Source organism: Acomys russatus, chromosome 19 (genome assembly GCF_903995435.1).
Source record: "Acomys russatus chromosome 19, mAcoRus1.1, whole genome shotgun sequence".
Lineage (NCBI taxonomy): Eukaryota > Metazoa > Chordata > Mammalia > Rodentia > Muridae > Acomys > Acomys russatus.
Window position 1 is genome coordinate 11,199,720 of NC_067155.1, and position 18,934 is coordinate 11,218,653.

General features: G+C 50.7%; 1 protein-coding gene across 1 annotated transcript; it reads left to right on the top strand.

Moving 5' to 3' along the window:
* The first annotated feature begins 3,596 nt into the window (after positions 1–3,596).
* On the top strand, positions 3,597–6,027 carry LOC127203187 (homeobox protein goosecoid-2-like). Its single transcript, XM_051161983.1, has 3 exons — positions 3,597–3,621; positions 4,960–5,108; positions 5,833–6,027. The coding sequence occupies exons 1-3, from the start codon at positions 3,597–3,599 to the stop codon at positions 6,025–6,027; spliced, it is 369 nt and encodes a 122-aa protein (XP_051017940.1).
* Positions 6,028–18,934: the final 12,907 nt, after the last annotated feature.

Sequence of the window (18,934 nt, forward strand, 5' to 3'; positions counted from 1 at the left end):
TCTAAGTCCTACTCATCCATGTCCATACACATTAACCCAAGAAAGAAAAGAGAGAAGCTGGTTGTTAAAGGATGTAGTTTAGGCAGGTGGTGGTGGCGCACGCCTGTAATCCCAGTGCAAGGGAAGGCAGAGGCAGGTGGGTCGCTGTGACTTCGAGGCCAGCCTGGTCTACAAAGTGAGTCCAGGACAGCTAGGGCTTACACAGAGAAACCCTGTCTTGAAAACAGAAAGAAAGAAAGAAAGAAAGAAAGAAAGAAAGAAAGAAAGAAAGAAAGAAAGAAAGAAAGAAGAAAAAGAAAAGAAAAGAAGAAGAAAGAAAGAAAGAAAAAGACCTGACTGCTGCTAGGTATGGGTGGAGGAAAACGTTTATTACAGATGTGTAGGAGAGCATAGGCAGAGGCAGACACATCTGGGATGATCCAGAGTGGTCATGACTGTGGTGGGGGAGGGGAAGGGGGCAGAAAGAGAGGGGAACCAAGTACCAAGTATAGCTGCCAGGGGTCAAAGCTACAAAAGGTACAGAGGGGTGTGTAATCAGAGTGTCTGGATGATATAAGGAAGAGCTTCTGGGGAAAGGGCAGCCCAGGCCCCTGGATTGCAGAGCTCAGGGTAGAGGGTGGGGTATGCAACAGGTAGGGACTGAGGAATGCTGGGAGAACATGGGAGCCAGGTCAGCTTTGACACGTTTAAATAGGCACCTCAGCTGCCCATCTTGGGTTTGAGACTTGACGGAAGTGGTGTTCACCCAGCATAGGCACAGCTGTAAGTTATATGATCCCCAATACAGGGCACAGCAAGAGCCACGTAGCTCCCCACAACACTGGGAACAGTCGAGAGATTCGGTATTCTGCTTCAACAGCTGGTTACCAGGTGGGAATGACGTAACAGACAACCGAACCAGACATCGATGATTTTTGAATCTGTAGGGAAGATGCCCTGAGGGCTCTGGCTTAGTCATTTCTGCCTTTCTGAACTGACCTCCAAAAAAGATGAAATTATTTATTCAGTCCCTCCCCACTTGCGGGGGCGGGGGCAGGGTGTATCACCTGCAGCACAGGCTAGCCATCAACTCAATACGGAGCAGAGAATGACTTTAAACTCTTCGACTTTTTGTTGTTTGAGACAGCACAGAGGGTTTCTCTGTGCGGCCCTGGGTATCCTGGACGAAGCTGGCCTTGAACTCACAGAGATCCACTTGCTTCTGCCTCCTGGTGGTGGTGGGATTTAAGGGCATTGTACCACCACCACTCAGCATTTCTTTGTTTTTGAGATGGAAACATTTTGTGGCCCTGAGTGGTCTGGAACTTACTTTGTAGAATAAATTGGTCTTGAACTCACAGAGACTCGCCTGGGATTAAAGTTGTGCAGGACCAGCTAGGCATAGTGACACACAGGCCTTTAATCCCAGCACTTGGGAGGCAGAGGCAGGTGGATCTCTGAGTTTGAGGCTAGCCTGGTCTACAATGCAAGTCCAGGACAGCCAGGGCTACACAGAGAAACCCTGCCTGAGGGGTGGGGGGAGAAGAGTTGTACAGGACTATGCCTTTTTTTGTTGATTATGAGACAAGGTTTCTCTGTGTAGCCTTGGCTGTCCTGGACTCACTCATGTAGACCAAGCTGGCCTCAGAATCACAGAGATCTACCTGCCTCTGCCTCCTGTAGCATTGCATGTCCTGGACTTTCTTTAAAGACCAGGCTGGCCTTGAACTCTCACAGAGATCTGCCTCCCCGAGTGCTAGGATTACAGGTATGCAGCACCACACCCGGTGAGCCTTTTTAATTTTTGTTTGTTTGGTTTGGTTTGGTTTTTCAAGACAGAGTTTCTCTGTGTATTCTTGGCTGTCTTAGACTCTCTTTGTAGACCAGACTGTCCTCAAACTCACATCAATCCACCTGCCTCTGCCTCCTGAGTGCTGGGACTAAAGGCGTGTGCCACCACGCCTGGCTTCCTTTTTTTTTTTTTTCCCCCTTTTTCTTTTTTCTTGTTTCTTGTTTCTGGTTTTGGTTTTGGTTTTTTGAGACAGGGTTTCTCTGTGTAGCCTTGGCTATCTATCCTGAACTCACTCTGTAGACCAGGCTGACCTCAAACTCACAGCAATCCACCTGCCTCTGCCTCCCCAGTGCTGGGCCTTTTTAATTTTTTAAAGACAGTATTCACAAACCAGGCCGTGGTGGTGCACGCCTTTAATCCCAGCATGAATACGGTCCTGCCTAAGGTCAGGCCAAGTCTCTTTCTACCTCTACAGTCTCTTTACCACTACCTTAAATAATCTAACATCTTCAGAGACCAGAAGAGGCCATGGGAGCCCTTCAGACTGGAGTTACAGGTGGTTGTGAGCCACCATGCGGGTGCTGGGAATCTAACCTGGAAGAAGCAACCAGTGTTCTTGACCTATCAGCTGTCTCTCCGGCTCATTTAAAATCTCTGGTTTTAGGAGGGCATTGGTGGCACAAGCCTTTAATCCAAGCACACAGGAGGCATGCCTGTCTCTGAGTTCAAGGCTAGCCTGGTCTAGGGAGTGAGTTCCAGGACACCCATGGCTACACACACACACACAGACACTGTCTAATAAAAATAATTTTTTTTTGTTTTTGGTTTCTGATATAGGGTCTCACTCTGTAGCCTAGGCTGGCCTGGAACTTGAAGATCTTACCCTATCTCAGGCACCCTGGTGCCTCTAGGAATTATAACATTACTTTACCATTCATTCTATTTGTTTTTAATTTAACATTTATTTATTTTCTTTTATATGTTAATGTTTTTTGTTTCGGGTGGGGGGTCGGGGGGGGGGGTTGGTTTTTCCAGACAGGGTTTCTCTGTGTAGCCTTGACTGTCCTGCATTCACTTTGTAGACCAGGCTGGCCTCGAACTCACAGCGATCCACCTGCCTCTGCCTCCGGAGTGCTGGGTTTAAAGGCGTGCGCCACCACCACCCGGCTAGGTGGCCCACACCTTTAAACCCAGAACCCGGGAGGCACACAGAGAGTGGCAGCCAGAGACACTAGGCTGGTTCCAGGCTATGGACGAGGGACATCCAGCTTCGAGAAGGAATAAGGATGCACACCTGGGCATCTGGCTGGAGGCCATTTCCTGCAAAGAAGACCCTGGGTGGAGGCCGCCCTTCTAAATTGGAGGCTCCAGAGGGCGAAGCCAAGGCTCTGTTAGCTTCCCAGCTTTCAGTGCCAAGCAGCAGCAATAGTTAGTTTCTCAGTGAAGAGCTTAGAACCCAGCAAGGTCGCCGGGCGGTGGTGGCGCACGCCTTTAATCCCAGCAATTGGGAGGCAGAGGCAGGCGGATCGTTGGTGAGTCCAGGACAGCTAAGGCTACACAGAGAGACCCTGTCTCCAGAAAAAAAAAGAGAGAGAGAGAGAGAGAGAGAGAACCCAGCAAGGTCACACCCCAGAGGGTGCAGAGGGTGGGAATGCAATTAGGGAGGGGCAGAAGGTTGGGCGGACCAATAGTGATCAAGAGAGACAGAGGCTGCATTGTGGGAGGGGCTGCGGGTGGGAGGGTCCCAACTGGGTGGGCCCAGGAAGCAGGTGGGCTTAAATCCTAGGTTCTCAGACTTGACCTTCGAATTGAGGCTACAGACAAGATGGAAGCATCTCTGCGTTCCCTGCGTAAGTCTGGGCCACTCAAGAGCCTGTTCGAGAGCCAGGTGAGGCGTAGGCGTTTAATCCCAGCACTCGGGAGGCAGAGGCAGGTGGATCTCTTGTGAGTTCGAGGCCAGCCTGATCTACAAAGAGTGTCCAGACAGCCAGGGCTCTGTGTAACAGAGAAACCCTGTCTCAAAAAACAAACAAGCAAACAAAAGAGCCTGTTCGGATGCTGCAGAGTGGGCAAGGATGTGATGGATTTGAAGCAATGGGGCTTCCCAATGTGTGATGGTGTCCGCAACCCGGTGGGAGCACATGGCAGAAGGAGCCATGCTTCAGGCTTAAGGGAGGGAGAGCCGATGTGACAACTTGTTAGGAGGCTCTTGGTGGGGTTCCTCCACGCTGCCTGTCTGCTTGGGTTTAGGCTGCTGTATTAACCTGGGAACAGTTTGCAAACTCATTAGTTTTGATTTTTCTCTTGTGAGCTTTTTCTTTGCTTGGTCTTCTTTGGGAGAGGGTAGTAATACATAAGTTCTTTAGAGGCAGGGTGTCATGGAGCTCAGTCAGTGAGAAATGTGTTTCAAAACACGGTTTCTCGGTAGACCAGGCTGGCCTCAACTCAGAGGTCCATCTGTCTCAGCCTCCCAAGTGCTGAGGTTATGGGTAAGTGACACCATACCCAACCATCTTGAGCTGTTTGTTTGTTTTGTTTGTTTTTTGAGACAGGGTTTCTCTGCGTAGCCTTGACTATCCAGACTTGCTTTGTAGACCAGACTGGCCTCGAACTCCTCACAGGGATCACTCTGCCTCTGCCTCCCAAGTGCTGGGATTAAAGGCGTGCGCCACCACCGCCCGGCCTCCATCTTGAACTCTTGTAATGGGATCATAGGCTTTCACCCACCACATCCAGACAAACTCAGTTGGTTTTTTGTTTTGTTTTGTTTTGAAAGTCTGATCCCAGCACTTGGTACAGAGCAGCAAGATCAGCAGTTCAAACTTGCCCTCCTTCTGCCTCAGTAGGGGTTAAGGGTGTGACTCTCCACAGAAATTCAGATTTGAGGCCGGGAAAGGGTTAACTGGGTGGAGCCGGAAATTGAAGAACTGAGGTGGACCCACTGGTCTCCCACCTTGCAGTTGGCAGCCCAGGAAGAAAAACAGAGCTTGGGGATGTGAGAAGGCTTTTCTCTGCAGCGGCTTATTTTATGTGCAGGTGGGAGTGGCCTGGGTGTTTGTGTGGAGGTCTGGGAACAAGTTTTCCGAATGGGTTACCCTTACCGTGAGGTAGGTCTCTCTGGATCAAAACTCAAGTCATCCTCAGGCAAAGGCAGACACATCACCTTCCACCTTCCCTCTTTCTCTTAGCCTCCTATACCCGGGGCCTCCTTGACCAGGGCTACAGTTGGGAGCAGCTTTGGCATCTGGAGAAATACTTCAAGATGGAGCCTTACCCTGACCTCAAGGCCCGTAAGGTCTTGGCCACCAGACTCAACCTGAAGGAGGAACAAGTTGAGGTCAGATTCCCCTCCCCCCGCCTTGTATACCTCTAGGCCAGTGGTTCTTTTGGGGGCACTGTTTGTGTTGTTTTGTTTTTCCGAGACAGGGTTTCTCTGTGCAGCCTTGGCTGTCCTAGACTCACTCTGTAGGCCAGGCTGGCCTCGAACTCATAGAGATCCGCCTGCCTCTGCCTCCCAAGGGCTGGGATTATATATCTTTTGCACATCAAATGCAGTAAGATTCATAATAGTAGCAAAAATCACTGTTATGAAATAGTAACAAAGACAATTTTATGCCTTTAATCCCAGCAGAGGCAGGCAGATGTCTGAATTTGAGGCCAGCCTGGTCTACAAAGCATGTCGAGGATAGCCAGGGATACAAGAGAAACCCTGTCTCAAAAACCTAAAAGACCAAAACAAGAAAAATAAATTATTATTTTATGATTGGAGTCACCACAACATGGGGAACTGTATTAAAAAGGACTTAAAGGGTCAAACATTATGAAGGTTGAGAACCACCTAGGCACTCTAGCAGGCTGGATTCCTTGTGGGTAGGCCCTCCCCTTCAGACCCCTCAGCATTCCTTAGGGGACGTCCCTTTAGGTCCTGGATGAAAGGAAAGCCAGAGTACAGTGGGGTTGCCTAGCCTTTGGGGGGTAGGTCCCCCCTCACATCAGCACAGGACTAGGGAGCACAGGGTCTGTCCCACTGATATGTTTCTGTGTATCTTTCCTCCCTGCAGACTTGGTTCATCCAGCGTTCTTTGGAGCAGGAGACACGCCCTCCCTTTGCCCGGCTGCAGCCATCCGCCCGGGATAACACCTTTTTTTGTCCTACCCACAAAGGCCACTGCTGCCGGACACCGAGCTGGAGGTACAGGCTTGTTCCCATCAACCCCTCGGAGCCCCCCTCAACCAGCTGTGAGCACAATTCCTGACTCTCAGTTGCCCCAGTGGGGCCACTCAAACATGTAGCAAGACATGCCCCCCCCTTCCAACTCCTGGCTGCACCAAACTCACCACAATGCCTCATGCTTTCCAGAGACTTGGGGGGGCCAATGCTTCTACACTTGGGTGCCAAGGCAGGAGGCATTGGACAGAAACGGTGTTGCAGATGACGAAATCAAGCAGAATCTCCAACCAAGACTTTCTGTAGACCCTCCAGGGCCACGCACCGCAGGCTGGAAGTTGCGGTTCCAATTCTTCTAGCACACCGCACTCCTCCCCACCCCACAGAGGCCACCTGTACCGCCCAGGCTAGTTATCAACTCATTATGTAGCAACGGGTGACCCCGATCTGCTTGCCTCCACTTCCCAAAGGCTGATTACAGTCCTGTATATACCACCAGAACGGCCATTTTTCCCCCCTGGGTTCTTTTCTTTTTTATTTTGTTTTCCTGATATAGGATCTCACGCCGTAGCCCAGGCTAGCTAGGGACTTGGAGAGTCGCTTCTGTCTCAGCCTTCCTGGTGCTCAAATGAACTGCTTTACACTGCTACCCTTGTGACCTTTCTTTGTGTGATTCACTTTGTATCTATGAATATTCCTGTTTTGTTTTTTTTGGGGGGGGGGTAAGGAGGTTTACTAGTGCTTCTTAAATTGCTTCTTAGAGACCTGTTTCTGGAGTTAGATCTGAGTGGCAGAGTGATAAAGTGAAATTATTGATAAATAAAATTTCTTTTTATTTTTATTATTTTTAGTTAGTTTTGTTTTTTGAGACAGAGTCTCTCTGTGTAGCCTTGGCTGCCCTGGACTCGCTTTGTAGACCAGGCTAGCCTCAAACTCAGCCTGCCTCTGCCTCCCAAGTGCTGGGATTAAAGGAATGTGTTGCCATGCCCAGCTCCAGCCTAGCCTCTTTTTTTTTTTTTTTTTTTAATATTTATTATTATGCAGTGCTCTGCCTTCATGTACACCTGCAGGCCAGAAGAGGGCATCAGATCACATTACAGATGGTTGTGAGCCACCATGTGGTTGCTGGGAATTGAACTCAGGACCTCTGGAAGAGCAGACAATGCTCTTAACGACTGAGCCATCTCTCCAGCCCCAGCCTAGCCTCTTAACCAAGCCTTGTCTCAACTAGAGAAAACCGTGGTGCTTGAGTTTAAGGTCAGCCCAGTCTATTTCTGCAATTTCCAAGCCAAAATATGGTATGGCGCTAACACAAAGTGCTGGGGGTTCCGCCTTTAGTAGCACGAGCTCATAACTTTAAACTCCAAAGACTGAAGCTTAGACGAAATCACTATTTTACAGCGCGTGCCTGTGATTCCAGCACTTGGGAGGGTGAAGTCTGGAAGATGAGCTGTTCAAGATTAGCCTCAGCTGCAAAGTACGGAGGAGCTAGGAAGCCTTTGATCCAAGCGCCTTCCCACTTAGAGGCGGAGCACGTCGCTGGGAGTTGGGAGATCAACCTAGCTGACTTGAGTTCCTGGGCACCCCACCCCCCCACCCCCGTCTCAAATACCAATCACAACACCTTTAATCCCAGCACTGGGAAGGCAGAGGCAGGCGGATCACTGTGAGTTCGAGGCCAGCCTGGCCTACAAAGTCAGTTCAGGACAGCCAAGGTTACACAGAGAAACCCAAACTAAACAAAACAAAAAACAATCACAAGTAATAAAAAAAGGGGAGGGGGAGGTAGGTTGAGTCAACACCAGGAGACAGCAGCAGCCGTCCCCAAGACTCCCCATCATCTCTTAGCCCAGGGACAAGCAAAGCCGAGTAGCTTTCTGACTCCTGCGCCCCACACACCCGAGGGGGAACCCTGTGAATATAACGGAACAGCCCCAGGGTCCTTGGGGACCAGGAAGAGGGTGTGTGGACAAAGTGGCAGCCAGGGAGGGACACGGAACTCTACTTTGGTCCCTGGCCTTGGGGTGGAAAGGAATGAATACCAGAAGATTCTAGATGAAACCAGGGCCTTTCCTCAGGGCTCTGGAGACTTGAAAAGGTTGGAGCCAAGGCTGCTGGGGAGCGGGGTGGGGGGGTGGAGTTTCAACTCCTTTAAGCAACTGCTCAGTAAAGGACCTTAGAGGCCTAAGGCCATACCCTGGATGGGGGCAAGGGGCGTGGCGGGCAGTCACGTGAGTGGGAGGAGTTGCAGGTAGGAGGGCTTCAATTGGGTGGGCCGAGAGCGGAGGTGGATTTAAGGCAAAGTCCCAGAGGAGATCCACCCCTCCCAACCGAGGAACTGGAGTCAAGCGAGCAAGGCAGCCAAGATGGCAGCAGCTCCTATGGAGACAAATCCAACGGCGGCAGTTCGGAGGTCGCGTGAGTTTGGGCCTTCAGGAGAATGTTTAGATGATGAAGGGGTTGGGGTGGGGAGGGGGATGGGCGGGGATACGATTCTCGGGACTCGGGCTTTGCAGAGCTGGTCTGAGCCCTCAACAGGTGTGGCCAGGCCTTGTTGTCCAAGATGGGACCCGGGCGGTAGAATTGGAGCGAGGACTGAAATGGCTGAAGGAGCCCATGGCGATTTGATCTCTATAAGGGTCAGCATCCTACCTAGTCATCAGCTGAGGAAAGTAGGAGAGTGTCGGAGAGCAGGCCTGGGGTAGCAGCCTGGTCCCTGCGGAGGGGGGTAGGAGGGAGGGGCGTTTCTTCCCCAACGCCTGCATCTTGTTTGAGTTGGTTTTTTTTTTGTTTTTTTCAGACAGGGTTTCTCTTTAGCCTTGGCTCTCCTGGACTCACTTTGTAGAGCAGGCTCAAACTGCCTCTGCCTCCCGAGTGCTGGGATTAAAGGCCTGCGCTACCACGTCCGGCGGTTGTTGCTTTGTTGTTTTGTTTGTTTGTTTGTGGGTGGGACTGGGGGGGGCAAGGGAAGGGTGATAGAATGAGGGTTTCTCTGTAGCCTTGGCTGTCCTGGACTCACTTTGTGGACCAGGCTGGCCTCAAACCCAATTGGTCCCCCTGCCTCTGCCACCACGCCCGGCTAGGATGAATGTTTTTTGAGGTAGCATTTTGTAAACCTGAAAGGTGACCCTGAACTCTTCTTGCTCCTGACCTTCCAAAACCTGTGCACTGAGAGTACAAACCCTGGTCACCACATGGAGGCAACTCTTGTTATTTTTGAAATACCACCATACTAATAGCAAACTCCCCACGCCCTACCTCATGTCAGAGTGGTGGCTGCAGAGGCCTAGAGAGGTGGGCAACTTTCAGGGTAGGTGGGTTCCACTGGGGGCCTGTAGGAGCCTCGAGTGTGGAAGAAGTGAGGCCTAGCCGCGCCGTGGTGACGCACACCTTTAATCCCAGCACTTGGGAGGCAGAGGCTGGCAGATCACTGCGAAGTTCCAGGCCAGGCTAGTCTTCAAAGCTGCTCCAGGACAGCCAATGCTGCACACGGGGGTGGGGGGGGTGGGGGGGGTAGGAGGCCTAAATGAAAAGACTCAGAAGACGCTCCCCCACTTTTTGTGAACAAAAACTCGAGACAGGGTTTCTCTTTCTCTGTGTACCCTTGGCCCTTGGCTGTCCTGGACTCACTTTGTAGACCAGGCTGGCCTCGAACTCACAGAGATCCGCCTGCCTCTGCCTCCGAGTGCTGGGATTAAAGGCCTGAGCCACCACCGCCCGGCTTAATGTTACCAGCCAGTCTCCTTTAAACCCTGCCCTCTTCACACACTCAGCTGGCAAAGGAAGGAAGCTTTTCCTCTAATCTGTTTTTCCCTCTTCAGCCAAGGAGGAACACCCTGGCTTGACCTGTAAGCAGTACCAGGCCCTGGTGAAGCACTTTGAAGTGGACCGCAACCCTAGTGAGAAGACCATGAAGGAACTGGCTGACAGGTTGAAACTGACGAAAAAGAAAGTTAAGGTCAGATTCCCTCCCCTCCCCCAACCTGATGGATGGTACCACCACCACCCCTCCTTACTACTCCCAGAGATGCAGGAGGCTGCAGGGTTCCCTGGGTGCCCTTCATCCCTGTGCTCCCATAGACCCAACATCAAGATAGGCCTTAAACCAATGTGGTGGCCCACATCTTTTTGTTGTTTGTTTGTTTGTTGAGACAAGGTTTCTCTGTGTAGCCTTGGCTGTCCTAGACTCACTTTGTAGACCAGGCTGGCCTCGAACTCACAGCGATTCGCCTGCCTCTACCTCCCGAGTACTGGGATTAAAGGCGTGCGCCACCACATCTTATTAGAGGCAGACAGATCTTTGTAAGTATGAAATCAGTCTGCTCTACATGATGTAATTGAAAGTTTGCCTGGGCTACTGTTTCCAGAACAGAGGGGGGAAAAGCCAGCTGGTGGTGACTGGGCACCCCTCTTTAATCCTAGCAGGCTGATAATTTGAGTTTAAAGCCAGCCTGGTCTACAGTGCTCTGCCTGTACACCTGCAGGCCAAGAGTGGGCATTATATAGATGGCTGTGAGCCATAGTGTGCTTGCTGGAAATTGAACTCAGAATCTCTGGAAGAGCAGTCACTGCTCTTAACCTCTGAGCCATCTCTCCCGCCCCTATCCAGAACACCTTTAACCCAGTGCTGAGGAGGCAGAGGCAGGTGGAGCCAGGCCTGCCTGGGCTATGCAGCCAATGGAGAGCACCCTGTCTCAATAAGCATTCAGCCCTGGCTATAGCCTCTGGGAGTTCCAGACCTCGGCAATTACCCAGACACCCCCACCCCTCCCCCTACCTGAGTCACCAGGTGTGTGGCCCTGCCCTTAAGTGTTTTCCCCCACTCCTTCCCAGAGCCTGTGTTTTCTATCTCCTCATCCTCCTTGCATCTCCAGGCTTGGTTCCATTATCGAAGAGGCATGATGAAGTTCAGCCAGTTTTGCAAGGACAACGAACCGAAGATGATGAGGGATTTTCCTGAAGCGAATAGACACACTCGATTAACCCTCTTGTTCTACCAATTCAGAAAGATGGAGCTCGCCCAGCAGCCCTCCCAAAAGGAGGAGCCAGGGCTCCCTGAAGCTTTGGATGCCTTGGAGAGGCTCAAGCTCTCCTCTGGCTACCAAAGCAGAGATGGCGGGTCACAGAATTCCTGACTCCCTAGTGTTGGCTCATGCTTTTGTTAAATGCTTTTCAACTTGCTTGGTGGGGGGTTGGGGGGGACTGTTAAGCTTTTATGCCTGTTGATGGGAGACTAATAATAAAGCCTACTACTCACAGAAACTAAAAATGACTGCTTTTTTTGTTTGTTTTTTGTTTTTCAAGACAGAGTCTCTCTGTGTTAGCCTTGGCTTTGTAGAACTCAGACATCCGCCTGCCTCTGCCTCCCGAGTGCTGGCCTTAAAGGCATGGGCCACCACACTCAGCTTCCAGCCCTTGTTCTTGCTGAGAACCAGGGTTCCAATCCCAGCGCCCACTTGGTGGTTCACACCCACTCAATTTACTGCAGCCTTTACATGGTGCGCATATATACAGGGGAAGATGCTCAAAGCAGTCAGCTGGGCCCCATGATAATTCTAAATTTATTTGGGAGCACGTGCCACACAGCGCTTCTGTGGAGGTCAGAGAATATGACAGTTTCTTTTTCCACCACTGTCTGGAGCCCTGGGGCCCTCTGTGTCTGTTTCTCTCCCTCCCCCCCCCCCCCCCTCTGTTGTCCCCAGGGGCTATTCTGTAGTCTCCACAGCTGGTTGGTTCCCTCACTTTCCTCCTCTACTTTGGCAAATACTCAATCCTCTTAAGTCACATGGCCTCAGCAAAACAGGGCGCATTAGTGGGGATTTGGAGGGACCTGTGACAGGCTGTGCGGAGGTTGGGGGACAGATACAATGTGACAAGGCTGCTTAGTAAAGTGTCCCCTGCTAGGGACAGATAGAGAAAACCATGCAATTATCAAGGGGACTTAGAGGACAAAGGGAGAAGCCTGGGGGGTGCAGGAAACTTGGAGCATTTGCTTTTGAAGGGAGGGAGGAGACCCGTGTCTGTATAGACCAGGCTGGCCTGTCTAAGTACATGCTGGTATTAAAGGTGTGTGCCATACCCAGCTTGGGGAGGCTTCCAAGGATTTAATCGTGTGTGTGTGTGTGTGTGTGTGTGTGTGTGTGTGTGTGTGTGTGTGTATGTGTTGGGCAGTTATCTTTATAAGACAGTGCTGCATTCCCAGGAGCTGAAGTTACAGACTGTTGCGCATTCTCTGCTAAGGGTTCTGGGAAATGAGCTTGAATCCTCTGATACTACGCACTCAGCTGCCCCTACACCCCGCCCCCAAATTTTTCTTAAGAGGTTCTCATACAGCTAAGTGACCTTGAATTCGTCCTCTTTCCCCCACCCCCACCCCCGCAACCTTTGGTTTTTTCGAGACAGGGATTCTCTGTGTAGCCTTGGCTGCTCTGGCCTCGCTTTGTAGAGCAGGCTGGCCTCAAACTCACAGTGAACCTCCTGCCTCTGTTTCCCCGGTGCTGAGATTACAGGCATATAGCCCCACCGTTCCTGATTAATATGGGGCCCTTCTTAACCTTTCTCCCCGTGCCTGTATAGCCCACATAACTGGTGGAAATTGCCCAGCTTGAGAGAGTCAAGTATATGTCTCATGACACAGGCAAGTGGACAACCAGATGTACTTTGAGCTCACCCACTACTCACGGCCCCCCACCCCCCAAATTAAAGTCATTGCACCCCGGAGGATGCGTGTTTTATAACCCTCTTCAAGGGTCCCAATGATAAGAGTATTGGAAGCAACATGAACTCCTCCTCACTACCCTACCCAAGAGCCCCTGGAGAATGCGAACTCCAAAAATAAAGAACCTCTAGGTCTCCCCAGGTGGTGGTGGCGCACACCTGTAATCCCAGCGCTGTGAGTTCGAGGCCAGCCTGGTCTACAAAGCGAGTCTGGGACAGCCAAGGCTACACAGAGGATCCTAGTCTTGAAAAACAAAAAACAAAGGAAAAAAAAAAGCATTGTCTATTCTTCCAAAGGTACTGGGTTCAATTCCCAGCAACCACATGGTGGCTCACAACCATCTATAGTGAGACCTGGTGCCCCTCTTCTGGCTTGCAGAGCAGAATAGTGTGTAAATAATGAATCTTTTTTGGTTTTGGTTTTAAGATCTATTTATTATGTATACAGTGCTCTGCCTGCATATACACATGCAGGCCAGAAGAGGGCACCAAATCTCATTATAGATGGTTGTGAGCCACCATGTATGTGGTTGCTGGGAATTGAACTCAGAACCTCTGGAAGAGCAGACAGTGCTCTTAACCTCTGAGCCATCTCTCCTGCCCAAATACATAAATCTTTAAAAAAAAAAAAAAAAAAAAAAAAGAGGTCCCCGGGAAGGTAGCCAACAGCAAAGATAGCTCTACCCACTCACTGCACGTCCTTGGAGCTCTTGACGTCCCTGAAGCCGGTTACGGGCAAGCACAGAGTTGGCCGAATTGACATTGTGGACAAGTGCTTCATCGGAGTGAAGTCCCTGCCGTCCTCATCAGGGACCATCTTCTACCATGCTCATTTAGACATAGAAATTGGATTGGAAGTGCAGAAAAAAAAATCAGGCAGGGCAGGGCCCAGGCTTCAAATCTGCAGTCTACAGCGGTTTCTAGGTATTTCGCCAGCGGTTCACCCAAGAACGAACGGGTGGGATGGATGGGAAGGTGCGGGTTTGCTTCCTCAGCCAAGAGTGCCCACTGTCATCAGTACAGTGAAGAGCTGGTGAGCACCAGCAGGCATGGCTGGTTACAAGGCTGCTGATATAGCCGGCTTTGTCCTCAAACTGAAAAACTATGGAACAGACCTTCAGAAGCAAGGTCACTCGAATAGTCTGTCGGAGGACCTGGCCCACCTTTCACCCCCTCACCCCACCCTCACCCCGCTCTGCAGCTCTCCCAGGTGTCAAGAGGTAATTTATACAAAATTGTAGCTTGTTCTCCCATCTTCTGGCTAAGGCTGCTGCTGCCCTACCGCTACCACCACCTGGGAGCATTTTGGTTGGTCCTTAGTCGCCTATAGCCTGCAAAAAGTGCTCACTGAATAGAAGGGGAGGTTGGGGGAGCGGGGGTGGGGGGGGGCAGCTGCAGAGAGCAGTAAAATGACAATTAAAAGAAGTTACATTAGTCTAAAAGTTAGGGTAGAGGAGTGGTCTGCTAAACACCTCAGGCTACACCTGAATTCAAGGCCTCCATTGTGCTGGGATTACAAGCAGGCAAACCCACGCTTGGCTTCACTGAGCTCTCCTGCCACCTGGGCCCCCTTCCTTCTTTCTCATCAGCCTCTGGCAGGATGGCCAGGTAGCACACTTCCTCGGCCTTGACCCAGCCTAACTCGTCACCCAGCCCAATCCTCTTAGAAGCCAGCCAGGTCAGAGAACTGAAGCGGGATGGTGGGGGGGGCACACGGGGGGGGGGGCTCTAAGGGACACAGCAACAGATGGTGTGACAGCCCCTCCCCGAGTCACGTCCTCCTCCCATCTCCAGCCTCTTTAAGTAGCTGTGAGCAAACAGTAAGTTCACAGCTCAGGCTTTCTGCTGCCCTCCGCTCTGCATGACTGACAGAAGTGCTCTCAAGAAATAAGTGACGCCTGAGCATCTACACCAGTTCTCAACCTGTGTGTCACGACCCCTTTGGGGGGATCACTACAACATGAGGGACTGTCTTAAAGGGTAGGGGAATCAGGAAGATTGAGGACTGCTGGGCTACTGTCAGATGTTTAATGAAAAGCAAAAAAAACCCATTTGTTCGTTTGTTTGTTTGGTTGGTTGGTTGGTTGGATGGTTGGTTTTTTGAGACAGGGTTTCCCTGTGCAGCCCTGGCTGTCCTGAACTTCCTTTGTAGACCAGGCTGGCCTCGAACTCACAGCCATCGGCCTGCCTCTGCCTCCCGAGTGCTGGGATTAAAGGTGTGAGACACCACATCCAGCTTTGCTTTGTTTTTCAAGACTGGGTTTCTCTGTTAACAAAGCCCTGGCAGTCCCGGACTCGCTTTGTAGACAGACCAAGCTGGCCTCGAACTCAAAGAGCTCTCCCCACCTCTGCTGGGATTAAAGACAAGCACCAACCACCACACCCGGCTCCTGTTTTATGTTTTTTGAGATACAGTCTCATTGTGTATTCCTGCCTGGTCTGGGAGCTACATAAACCAAGTGAACTTGAATTTACAGAAATCTGACTGCCTCTGTCTTTAACCCAGTGCTGAGTTAAAGGCACGAGCCACCATGCCCCAGGGGACAGGTGAGTGTCGTGGCTCACACCTTTAGTCCCTGCTCTCCAGAAGGCAGGTAGGATCTCTAAATTCCAGGCCAGCCAGGGCCTCCTAATGGACATTGTCTATAAAGAAGATAGAAGCCGGTTAGATCAGATCCCTGTGAGTTCGAGGCCAGCCTGGTCTACAAAGCGAGTCCAGGACAGCCAAGGCTAACACAGAGAAACCCTGTCTCGAAAAACCAAAAAAAAAAAAAAAAAAAAAAAAGAAGAAGAAGAAGAAGCCGGTTAGATCCTGCCTCAAAACAAAAGCCGGGCATGGTGGCACATGCCTTTAATCCCAGCATTCTACTCGGGAGGCAGAGGCAGGCCGATCGTTGTGAGTTCGTGGCCAGCCTGGTCAGTCTACAAAGCGAGTCCAGGACAGCCAAGGCCACACAGAGAAACCCTGTCTCAAAAACCCAAAAAATCAAAGTAAAACAAAACAAAAGAGAGCCATTCAGGAAAAGCCTTGTGCTTGAGAAATGTTTGAGGGGTTGGTTGGTTGGTTAGTTTTCAGGGACAAAGTGTCACTGTCCAAGGTGGCGTGAACTCAGTACTAACTCAGGCTGCTCTCTCTTCAAATGCTGTTAATTGCTGTGTGAACTACCTGCACCTGGCGGGTATACAGCCACCTGTCTCTGCCTCAGGGGTGAGGAGATTTCATGATGGGCCATCCTGTCTGGCCTAACCCTTCTAGACCGTACTTTTTTTTTTTTTCCTTTTGCTTTTCTTTATTTATTATAATGTATTCATACTTCATCCCGATTGTTATCCTCTGGCTTGTATTTTCCCGTTCCCGTCCTCCCTCCCGCCCTCCCTCTTCTACCCTATTCCCCTCCCCTAGACCTCTGACAGAGGGGGACCTTCTCCCCCGCACCGTCTGACCACAGCACGTACCAAGGCGCAAAGCTTCAAAAGCATATCTCAGCGATAAGGCCTTAAAGGACCCTCCAGCTTATTCTGCTCAACTTAAAGTCTCAGAAACGTGATTTCCGGTAACCGCTTCCGGGGTGGAATGCGTTCCTTCTGAGCAATCGGTTTGGTTCTGTGCTTGCGTTTGTTTTGACAACGGACCCCTCTTCCCAACCCCGGGTTGACGGGATTTCGCTCTGTGTGCCTGCCTCTTCCAGGCAACCTGAGCCCCGGACCCAGGGCTTGCCCGCTCACATTTGCCTCACACTAACCTCCGCCTCTTGCTCCCTTGAGGCAGCAGCTGGGTTTTGAGCAGACAGGTTTTCCTCAGCTGGGTTGTGCTGGAATTTCCAGCCTCCAGAGAGCCGAGATTACCCACAGGTGTGCTTAGCTAGGCCCACCTGCCCGCATCTTAGCTTATATTTTATAGTATTTCACCTTAAAAACAAAAATTGAGCAGGGCGTGGTGGTGCACACCTTTAATCCCAGCACTTGGGAGGCAGAGGCAGGCGGATCACTGTGAGTTCGAGGCCAGCCTGGTCTACAAAGTGAGTCCAGTACAGCAGTCAAGGCTACACAGAGAAACGCTGTCTTGAAAACATAATAATAATAATAATAATAATAATAATAATAATAATAATAATAATAATAATAATAATGATGATGATGATGATAATGATAATAATAATTTATTTTTATGTGTACAAGTGTCTTGCCTACATGTATCTGTGTGCCATGTGCGTGTCTGGAATTTTCTCTAGCTGGCAGTAGTTTATTTTAGTTTCCTCCTTTTACTGAAAATTGATTGTTAGCCAAGTACTGCATGCCTTTAATCCCAGTACTCGGGAGGAAGAGGCAGGCAGATCTCTTCAAGTTTGAGGCCAGCCTGGTCTGCAAAGCGGGTCCAGGAGAGCCAAGGCTACACAGAGAAACCCTGTTTCAAAAAAACAAAAACTCTGTGTATGTGTGTGTGTGTGTGTGTGTGTGTGTGTGTGTGTGTTCGCGCGCGCGCGCCATTATAGTTCCTCTCTCTACTCCTAATTTTTCCCAGAGTTCCCTCCATTTCCTCTCTCTTTCTCTCATTGGGAAAGAACGGGCTCCCAAGAGATAAACAATTAAACCTGACAAAATAAAATCTGCTAAGATAAAGCAAAAAGTTATCATATCGAATTGGGGCGTGGCAGCCCAACAGGGAGGAAGAAGAGTTCCCAAGGGCAGGCACAAGAATCAGAGACCAACTCGTTCTCGCAGTCAGGCATCCCATAAAAATGCTAGCTGGTGAGTCCAGGATGGCCAAGGCTACACAGAGAAACCCTGTCTCGAAAAACCAAAAAAAAAAAAAGCTAGCTGGTGGCTATAACACATACACAGAGGACCTGTTGCAGACCCGAGTAGGCCCTGTGCTTGCTGCTTCCGTCTCAGTGGGTTTATACGTCCCTTCGTGCAGCGGCACCCACGCCTCACCTCCCTCCGAGAGAGAGGCCCTGGCATATTAGCCCAACACAGATGGCCGCTGAGAGACTCCATCAGCGACAGGTGGACTCTGGGTGGAGCGCTGGGAGTGGTATGGAAGAATTGGGACATGAAAGGACTCAGAGGGTTCAGGAGCCCCACAAGGAGACCATCAAGGCCGGGGGACCTGGACCCAGCGGGGCCTGCAGAAATATGCAGTGAACCTAGCCAACGGACAGCTCATTCTACACGGTTATGGGGAGGGGGGGAGCAGGGACTGCCTCCGACATGAACTCTGGTACCCCCAATTTGATCACTGCCCCTTGGTGGGGAGGCCCAGTGGGCACACAGAGGAAGAAGAGGCAGGCTATCTGGATGAAACCGGATAGGCTATGGTTGTACGGTAGGGGAGGAGGTCCCCTTCTGTCACAGGTCTAGGTGAGGGGAATAGGGCGGAAGAGGGAGGGAGGGTGGGAAGAGGAATACACAACTGAGGGGATAGCAATCGTGATGTAATCTGAATACATTAATTTTTTTAAAAAAGAATAAAATAAAATATAAAATAACAAGAAAAAGAGGTCCTGGCCCTCAAAACCGGCTCCCTGCGGATCTGGAGGGTCTCTGCTGCCCCCTGGTGGTCACCCCGGCCCGTAGCTCTTTTCACAGCGGGTTCTCTGATCCCGTCTGGTCCCATTTAGCAAAGGCGACAATCTTCTAAATCCAGACTGGCCTCAGCAGGGGCCAAGGGTCAAGGGAGGACAGAATTAGGTCTAGTGTGGGCAGACGTGTGTCGGGCTACTGGAGAAAGAGGGTAGGGACAGGCATCTTGAGTAAAATGCTTATATGACCTGACAGACCCTGAGATCGGCTCAGAGACAAGAAGAAATTCTACAGACGGGGCAGAAGCCCAGGGAGTTCCTTGGTTTTGCTTTTTGCTTAGATATGACCTTATGTTTGGACAGAACCCAGACATCAGAGTACGCCTTTCAAAATACCTTTATTTATTTACTGTTCGTGCGTGTGGTGTTGGGGAGTGGGGCGCACAGAAGCCAGGGCACACTTTGGACAACTTTGTGGCACCAGCGCTCTCCAAGTTTGTTAGCTCTGGGTTTGCTGAACCGTCTCACCAGCCCTCTTTTTTGTTTGTTTGTTTGGTTGGTTGGTTGGTTGGTTTTGCTTTTTCACAGGGTTTCTCTGTGTAGCCTTGCCTGTCCTGGACTCACTTTGTAGACCAGGCTGGCCTCGAATTCACTGCGGTCCACCTGCCTCTGCCTCCCAAGTGCTGGGATTAAAGGCATGCATCACCATGCCCGGCTGAATACAGATACTTTTAGTGATGGTTCTACTGTGTCTCT

Excerpts from the sequence above, each read along its gene's own strand:
- LOC127203187 (XM_051161983.1), top strand. The coding sequence starts at position 3,597 with ATGGAAGCATCTCTGCGTTCCCTGC. Across the intron at positions 3,622-4,959 it reads AGCATCTCTGCGTTCCCTGC|CCTCCTATACCCGGGGCCTC; the intron begins GTAAGTCTGGGC and ends TCTTTCTCTTAG. Across the intron at positions 5,109-5,832 it reads TGAAGGAGGAACAAGTTGAG|ACTTGGTTCATCCAGCGTTC; the intron begins GTCAGATTCCCC and ends TCCTCCCTGCAG.